This window comes from Salvia miltiorrhiza, chromosome 4 (genome assembly GCF_028751815.1).
Source record: "Salvia miltiorrhiza cultivar Shanhuang (shh) chromosome 4, IMPLAD_Smil_shh, whole genome shotgun sequence".
Lineage (NCBI taxonomy): Eukaryota > Viridiplantae > Streptophyta > Magnoliopsida > Lamiales > Lamiaceae > Salvia > Salvia miltiorrhiza.
In genome coordinates this window covers 49,138,801-49,148,469 of record NC_080390.1, presented here as the reverse complement: position 1 = coordinate 49,148,469, position 9,669 = coordinate 49,138,801, and the positions used below count along the sequence as shown (strand labels likewise).

The window sequence follows — 9,669 nt, the reverse complement described above, 5'->3', positions numbered from 1 at the left end:
AATCAGCCATAGCATAATTTTACATCATCAATAAAAATAGAAAAGAAAAAAAAAGCTCAATATAGAGAGAGAGGCAATGGGGGAAACCTTCCCAATGAAAGGTGGAGATGATGCCCACAGCTACTCCAAAAACTCCCGCTATCAGGTAACACTATATCATCCAAGTTTTAATTCATACTTCACTTTTATTAACATATGTCTATGTGCACTTAATGATACTCTAAGTGCTCATTTGATTCAAATAGATGATTAATGAAAAGATAATGAAATCAAATAAATGAATGAAATTGTAACAATAACTATTATTTTTATTCAGTAATGAATTTCCTTTCTTTTTGTTTTCCCTCTATTATGAGGGGTAACAAATTGAGTGATTGGGATACTCCTCAAATAAGGATAATAGTTAACTCATTACTCAAACCAAAAAACAAATAATGGATTCAATTAATTGAATCACTTTCCAACCTCCAAAAACACCCAACCAAACATAGACTAAATATATATAGAGTCGATATATCGTGGATTCCAACTGCAATTGTATAAATTATGTATGGTGCGATGATCATATAAACCTGATCTGATTACAAATACTCCATAAATTGGTGCAGAAATTAGCTTCTGACACCGTCAAGGAAATGATCCAAGAGGCAGTGAGTGAGTATCTAGCCACAGAATCAATGTCGAGCAGAGTGACAATAGCAGACTTGGGGTGTTCCGTCGGCTTAAACACATTCTTTGCAGTTCAAAATCTGATGGAAGCAGTTGAAGCCAAGTGGTCTTCCAAAAACAAGCTGGAATTCCAAGTATTCTTCAACGACCACTCGGCCAATGATTTCAACACGCTCTTCACCTCCCTCCCACCAGACAGGCAGTACCACGCAGCCGGAGTGCCCGGCTCGTTCCATGGCCGCCTTTTCCCCTGTAACTCCATCACCGTGGCATATTCCTCACAGTCTCTCCACTGGCTCTCCAAGCAGCCTCAAGGGCTACATAATGAGGGCAGGATTCACGGCTCCGGCGCGCCTGAGCACGTGGCCAGAGCCTACTCGGATCAGTTTGAGAAGGATTTAGGAGATTTTATGAGTGCAAGAGCGGAGGAGATTGTGAGTGGAGGGCTTATGTTTCTCCTCATGCCTGGAACTCCTGAGGGAGTCCCCCAGACTGAGCTGAGTGCCATCTTTGATTACTATGGCTATACCCTAATGGATTTAGCTAAGGAGGGAGTTGTGGAGAAAAGCGCCATAGACGCGTTCAACTTGCCCATCCATATACCCACACTAGAGGAGATGAGGAAAGTGATAGAGAAGAATGGGCATTTTAGCATTGAGAGAATAGAATTAATAAATCCCAAGGCAGGGATTGAGGAAGCGCTTGATGCAGCTACTGTGTTAGTGCACATGAGAGCTGCAATGGAGGGAGTTTTCACCGCCCACTTTGGAGCTTCCGTCGTGGACAAAATGTTTGCCAACGTTTTACCAAAGGCTCCACAAATTTCACACTGCTTCCAGGCTCTCCATAATATTCATAATCAGCTCTTTCTCGTGCTCACCCGCAAATAATTCAACTTTTACTTGTTATATGTATTTTGAATTTCTGCATCAATAAATACCAACTCCTGCTTTGGTCATACCCATTTTACTCTGATACCAATGGATTATTAAGAGGGTGTTTAGAAGCTTATAAGCTCCTTCAAAACTCCTAAACAATTTATAAGCTCTCCAAAAAATAAATTCCTCTACTCCAATTTATTTTTTTATAATCTCATATGCAACTAGGGATGGCAACGGGCCGGATCTGGACCGAATTTCATCAATACCAGATCCAGATTCGTTTTAATTTATGGGATCCAGATCCGCCCCAAATCCAACGAATCTGAAAATTTGGGATCCAGATTCGTTAGATCCGCGGGTCCAGATCCATGGATCTATTGTTTTTAAATTAAATTTAAAAATAAAAGTCACAAAATCAACAATATCTAGTTTCCATCATAAAAAATATTGCACAAAACATATTCATGCAATACAAAGTCTCAACATATAAAAATAAGTCACTAAAAATTAAAAATAACAAATCTCATGCTCAAGTCAATGATATTAAAGTCTTCCAAATTACATTTCCTAATAAAAAAAGTCTCCATCATGCATCCATGGTATAGCTATTGTAGGAGAATTTAGGGTTTCTTTCAAGACATAATGTATTTTTTTTATATTTTTAATATATTTAATATTATTAATAAAATAAATATAAAATATAAAAAATATATATTAAATAAAATGGATCCACGGATCGAATTTGGGTCGGATCCAGATCTAAAATTTCAAGATCCAGATCTAGATCTGTTTTAAAAATTAAGACCCAGATCCATCGAGTTCAAAAAATTGAGATCCAGACCCTGAACTACGGATCTGGACCGGGTCCAAGATCCACTGACATCCCTATTCCCTATATGCAACAATCATTTTACAAATATTTTTCAACTATAATTTATTATTTTCATCATATATCATTCAAGTTCATTTTTCTTCGATTTTCTCTCTCTAAAAACATGTTTTCTCTCTCTAGCCAAAAAAAATTCTCTCTAGCTTATAAGCTCAATATTATCCAAACACTTTGACAACTTATAAGCTTTTAAAAATTACTCCCTCCGCCCCACTGTATGTGAGACCTTTTTTTCTGAACACGGAAATTAAGAAAAGTGTATTTTGTTTGTAGGTGAAAAAGTGAAAATGTGTTTAAAGGGTAAAATTAGGGATGGCAACGGGCCGGATCTGGACCGGGTCTGGCCAATACCAGATCCAGATCCGTTTTCATATACTAGATCCAGATCCAGATCCGTGGATCTGAAAATTTTGGATCCAGATCCAGATCCGTCAGATCCGCGGGTCCACGGGTCCAGATCCATGGATCTACTATTTTTAAATTAAATTAAAAAAATTTCACAAAATCAACAACACCTAATTTCCATCATGAAAAATATAACACAAAATACTTTTATCTAATTACTTTTAGTTTTTATTCTTTTGAATATAATTTATTTATTATTTTTAATTTAGTTAATATTATTAGTAAACTAAATATAAAATATATATATAAAATAAAACAGATCCACGGGTCGGATCTGGGCCGGATCCGGATCTAAAATTTCAAGATCCAGATCCAGATCCGTTTTCAAAACTGAGATCCAGATCCGTCGGGTCCAAAAAATTGAGATCTGGACCGGGTCCAAGATCCACTGCCATCCCTAAGTAAAATCTTTACCAAAAAAGAAAATAGTCTCACTTACAGTGGGACACCTTAAATAGAAAGAGTCTCAGATACAGTGAGACAGATGGAGTACATCTTATAAGCTCTTTTAAAATAATTTAGCTTAGCCAAACACCCTCTAAGTCCGGATACTAAATATTGTTTGTCATTTTCTAGTCACAAATTAAAGTGAAAAAGCTAGCCCTAACATAACACAATGTCAATTGGATAAAAAATATGTACATATGTGTGTGTTATATATAGCATCATATATGTTGATCAACTGCAGCTTATCATCGGCGTTGCTTCGTTGTGCCACATAAATATTTATAAGAGGCAAATCTTTTTATAGCCATGTTTCATGATAAAATTGAGGTTTATTATATAAAAAAAAAAAATCCCTTGAAAGCACAATAACGCAAACTAGGGACACGAAACTCGAAAGGAAATCGTGAGCTAAAGAAACCTAATCAAAAGAAATCAAAACAAGCCACGCATATCAGGATAATAATCCATCTCATTCGACCAACGTTCATGAGCAATATTATTCATTGCATGCATACTAACATTATTGCTAAGATCAACCACAATAAATCAAAAACAGAAAAACAACAATAAATCAGGAACAAGAGTTTTATATCCAACAATAAATGAGAAACAAAGGGAAACCAGAAATCAAATTTAATTTTGGCCCTTTTTGTTTCAAAATAAAAAATTCAAATGTAATCAAAATCAAAATTAAATTAAAAAATCAAAATCAGATCCTTATTGTTTCAAAATCAAAAAATCAAATCTAATCAAAATCGAAATCAAATAATCAAAATCTGGGGCTTTCAAGAACCACCGCCTCTGAAAAGGGCTCCCTTGGCCGACTGCGCTAGGGTGGAGGCGGCACTACTGTGGACGCTGAACAAGGGTCGAGGCACTACATTGGAGGGAGGCGGTGGCCACATATTAGCTTCAGATCTACAGATTGGCTTAAGATTTGCTCGCCGTGCAGGGAAGGGAAAGGGGGGAGAGAAGCGGTGGAGAGGCGGAGTGGGTTTTAAGAAGGTAGTGGCCACATATTATTTTTAAATTTTACCGACGGAATTGTTAGTGACGAAAAATAATCCGTCGTTAAATATTATTATTATTATTTTTATTTATTTTTTTAAAATTATTTTTTAATTAATCCGTATTAATTTTTTTTGTTATTTTTATTTTATTTTTCAAAAAATATATTTTTTTTATTTTTAATTAATATTATATTTTATTCTTATTTTTAAATTATAGAGAATATTTTAAAATTTATTGTTATTTTCAACAATAATATTTTCTTTTTTTAATTAACGATAATATTAATTTTTTTATTATTTTAAATTCGAACGTATATTTACCGTCATTCTTTCGTTGGCACCACAAGTCTTAGATATCATCTCGACATATTCTAAGGGGGGTGTATTCGTTGTGGAATTTGATGGATTTCTATGGATTTTAAAAGTCTGGGTGTATTCGTTCAAGACTTTTAAAAGTCTGCAGAAATCTGAGTGTATTCGTTCAAGACTTTTAAAAGTCCATATAAATCTGAGTGTATTCGTTCAAAACTTTTTAAAATCCATACAAATCTAGGTGTATTCGTTATTCCATTGACTTAAAATCCGGAATGACTTTTATGGATTTCATCCAAAAAATACACACGACGAAATCCGGCCAAGAACCACGAGAATTGAAATCCATGAAGTTTTAAGCGAGCGCTGAGTTCCAGCGCCCGCGGCCAAGAAGCCAGCGAGCGCTGAGTCCCAGCGCCTGCTGGAACTCAGCAAACGTTGACAAGAGATACAGAATTCGTTCACCTACCCTGTATTTGCAAACGACTGAGCACATAAAAGTAATTTCTCATGAATCATAAAATCGCTTACCTAATAGCGCTTGAACTTCACGGAAGGAAGTTTAGCAAGGACTAGATCAGAAGCATGTATATGATATTAGCAAGCAATGGCACTCGCATGAAGAGCAGCATAGATTACGATAGGATTGAACATCAGGGTAAGGTCAATTTATGTGTTACCTCAGATGGGGTAGCAGTTCGATGGAAAATTCTTGTAATCCCACGCTGAATATCAGGTGCTCGTCCCAAAGTGGTCAAAACAGATGATATTATATGATGGATTTCGATATTATATGATGGATTTCAGGTTGCACTACTGTGATGTCAGGATTTTCCACTTTAGAATCAACCTCAGACACTTTACTATTGTGAATTAAACCACGCCTCACGGTTTTCTCTCCCTCAGCGGTCGCTGGGTTTCCAGCGGGTGCTGGGATTCCGCGGGCGCTGGTTCTCCGCGAGCGCTGGTTTCATGGAATTCAATTCCAAAATTATCTCGTAAAGTCTTCGAAAATCAGTGAAAATCGTGGTGAAATCCAACCACGAATTCTTTGAAAGTCGTCTGGAATCTATGTGAATTCCATGGAATTTAAATTCCATGGACTTTTTAAAGTCTGTGGAAATCCACAATGAATACACCCCCCTAAGGTTATGAATAAATGATACTGCCTCCGTCCCAATAAATGTGTCCACATTTCCATTTGGTTTGTCCCATTAAAAGTGGTCACTTTCCAAAATAGGAAAGATTTGGACTTAATTAAGCCCATTAAATTAAATTTAAGTAAACTCTTAATTAAACCTATTTCCTCTCTCCTATTTTCCTTTCTCATCTATTTCTCTCTTCCTCAATCGGTCTTCTCACCGCCTTCTTCTCTGGCCATCTCAGCCGCCGGCGAGGCTGCGTCCGGTGTCGTTGTGGCCTCAAGGCCGGCGTTGCTCCGCTTTAGCCTGACATCTCTCCCTCTCGCTCCTTCTTCCTCCCTCTGTTTCTCGCCTACAACACACACATACACAAAATCGCACTGCTCTTCATAAATTCGGAGTCGCGCCGCCGCCGCGTCTCTATAATTCCGGCAAGAGAGCGAGCCCTAGCCCTGAGGGTGGTCGCGATTTGGGGGTGGCGAGCCCAAGATCTGAGGATGGCGAGCCCTAGATCTGAGGGTGGCCGCATCTCCTTCTTCCTCCCTCTGTTGGTTCGCTTGTGAAGGTGAGGGGTGAGCGGCGACCGCCGTCGTCGTTGCCATCGCTCCAGGCAAGCCACTGCCCTCTCTCTTCCTCACTCTTCCCCAGGATCTTCCATGCTTCGTGCAGGGTGTTCTCTTAACCGTAAGCCACGAAAGTTGGATGCATCCCCCGGATCATCCATGCTCCGTGCAGGTTGTTCTCTTAACCATAAGCCACGAAAGTTAGGCGGGTCCCTCTGACCGACTATGCTCCGTGCAGGGTGTTCTATCTTAACCGTAAGCCACGAAAGTTAGGCGGGTTCCTTTGACCGTCTATGCTCCGTGCAGGGTGTTCTCTTAATCGTAAGCCGCGAAAGTTGGATGCATCCCCCGGATCATCCGTGCTCCGCGCAGAGGGTTCTTTCTTAATCGTAAGCCGCGAAAGTTAGCTGGGTCCTTATGACCAGCTATGCTCCGCGCAGAGTATTCCAGCCAGCATGAGGGGAGGGTCGGAGAAACGCATACAAAGGAAGAGTCAGAGCAACAAAAGGAAAAAAATCAAAGTAAAGCATGCTAAAAAGAAGTCAGAGCCACGAGGATCAGAGGAATCATCAACATCATAACAACACCACATGCCACTAGTTGAACAAAGAGAACACTGTTCAACTAGACCAGGGGAGTAGCTGATGAGGACTGGAATATTCATCGGCGCTGTGCTTAGTAATCCAAGCCTATTTTACCTTATTATTATTATTGTTACTGTTATTATTATTGTCTGATAAAATAAACACACCAGGTCGTGCCCATATATATATATATATATATATATATATATATATATATATATAGAGAGAGAGAGAGATAATGGATCCATGGAGAATTGCATATATTTTGAGAATAAAGAATTGATCCTAGCCTTTGATTTGATTAGATCTAGCGGTTTATATGACTTCCGCCTTTTGTGTTTTTAATTGTTTTAATTATACGATTAAACACGCTTAAGCCTAATTATGTAAATTTCTATTTATTATTTGCGGTAGTTATCAAATTATGAGTTGACCGAATTTGAAGTAGGCGGTGGTAATGCATATCTTCATTATTTCCTTCTTTAATTTTTTATTAGTTTAATTTTCTTAATGAATAACTTTTTATCATAAATTTGATTTTTAAGACGTTTTGTTTTGTAGTTTAATGTTATGATTTATTCACACAATAATTTTGTTCAATAAATAAATACCCCATATAGTTGCAGAAACCACATAATTTATAGCATCCATTATTAATTTTTGAGCAAAATTAATTCGAATAAACAAGTAAATATTTAGAATTTGAACACACAAATAATTAAACTTATATTTTACAGCTCATACTATTTCGAATAAGTAAATTAAAATTTCGAATATGAATTTATAACTAAATGAACGTTAATTACATATTTTTTTTTAATGACAAATCATTTCGAATAAATACTGCTATTTATTGAATATGAATAATTAAATAAATGAATGTAAATTTTCATTACCGTCGTCATCAGTACTGGTGTTGGTGTTCGATTGTTCCACAATTTTCATTACCGTCGTCATCACTTATGAAGATATTAAATTAATAATATTTGTTGTGTGTTATTTATCATCACAATTGATTTATTCAACAAAAGAAAATGAATTTTGGCATTTATATGATTGTTCGATTTCTTTTACTTATGAATATTATATTTTCTATATTACAAAAAAAGCATTTTATGAAATATTTGATTAACTAAATATCAATTTTATTCAAAGTATGTTAGTAAAAAAAATTTGAATATTTTATTTAGATGTTCGTAATTTTATTACGATTGTTCGAAAAGTTATATGTTAAATATTTCATGTCATCAAGAAAAATTCGAATATTTTATTCAGATGTTCGTAATTTTTTTACGCTTGTTCAAAAAAAATTATGTAGACTACTTTATTTATCAATAATGTAACTGCTAATCATACATTTTAATTCCTGAAAATTCATGAATAATAATATGTAATGAATAATAACAATTTTTCAATGAACAAATAACAATTGCTCAATGAACATAACACAATTATTGATGAATAGAATATTCAGTCTAATGAATAAGGTGGTCTGCGACTAAATCAACAAATCACAGCATATCTCGTTGGGCACAGTACAACAGCCCGTGGGCGTCTGGGCTTCATCAGCATACCGTGCAAATGCTCCTCCCTTCTCAGCAACTAGAATGTTAACATGAAACAAGGTTTCAGTACTTCACTTCCAGAGTTTCATAGTAAATTACTTCATCTCCAAGTGCAAGAGCATAGTTCAACACTATGAACACGTCCATCATGTACACAACAACATTAGCACAACTAATCAAGTGCCACTTTTTTCATCAAAGAAAAGAATTGGTATATAGAATTTCCGTTACAAATCTCCCAGAACATGATTAAGGTTAAAGGCAAATACATCCACCCTAATTAAACCCATATTAATCACAAAAAACAAAACTAACATAAAATCCAACAATAATTAAACCTGAACAAGAAGCAAAACCATGTCTCACTTTCTGCAACGCCGCCATCACTTCCACACTCAAACCATGCTCCTCGAAACTCGACGCCGTCTCCGTCGCGCCGTCCTTCCTCCTCGAACCCTCACTTTCGGCAACACCATGTATCACTTTTTGCGACGCCGCAGCCGTGGGTTTTGAATAAATTTTATACCTAAGCACCAAAAAACGAAATAAACTCACCAGTCACCACCGACGATTTCCTGAATTTTTTTGCAGAAAAATCGAGTGCCGAGTTTGCTTTTTTTTTTTTTTTGAATCAACGATGAACTTGATATGTGGTCGTGAATATGCAGAAAATATGGTAGTTTAGAAATTGATTTGTTCGGAATAATCTAATCTGCGTAGAGAAGGTCGAAGGAGTTGAAGCGAGAAAGTCGGGAGTGGAGAATCTTCCGGGTTTACCTCGGTGGGTAAAATTCCGAATAAACCCCCAAACACTGTAAAAACTCGGTTTTAATTAATGAAACGTGTTTTTTTTTTAATTCCCTGAAAATCTGAAGCCGTCCGATTTGATAGATCTAATGGTACATATTAATTCTCTATTCTACATTAATCACTAATTCTCTATAGATACCCACCCTATATATATATAGGGTGGGGTTAATGTAGAAATCCCCCTTAAGATGAAAACTAGGAACCTAATCTAAACCATTGATTTTAAAAAAATAGATAGTTGAGATTAAATTACAGATGCACAATTTAATTACTAATTTAAATGTAATTAAAATTCAAAGGGTAGAATTGTAAAACAGTAATTAAAAAATTCACACATTCTATCATTCCAAATTCTATTTCACTTTTCAACTTTTATATAGGGTTGAGGAGCC

General features: G+C 36.3%; 1 protein-coding gene and 1 long non-coding RNA gene across 2 annotated transcripts; one reads left to right on the top strand and one right to left on the bottom strand.

The window, feature by feature from the left end:
* Positions 1 to 1,627, top strand: LOC131020132 (loganic acid O-methyltransferase-like). The gene is made up of 2 exons (XM_057948811.1): positions 1 to 145; positions 609 to 1,627. The coding sequence occupies exons 1-2, from the start codon at positions 77 to 79 to the stop codon at positions 1,557 to 1,559; spliced, it is 1,020 nt and encodes a 339-aa protein (XP_057804794.1). The 5' UTR covers positions 1 to 76; the 3' UTR covers positions 1,560 to 1,627.
* Positions 1,628 to 8,265: 6,638 nt separating this feature from the next.
* Positions 8,266 to 9,277, bottom strand: LOC131020131 (uncharacterized). The gene is made up of 2 exons (XR_009100615.1): positions 8,834 to 9,277; positions 8,266 to 8,504 (listed from the first exon to the last, which is right to left on the bottom strand). It is a non-coding gene; the product is annotated as an uncharacterized LOC131020131 (long non-coding RNA).
* Positions 9,278 to 9,669: the final 392 nt, after the last annotated feature.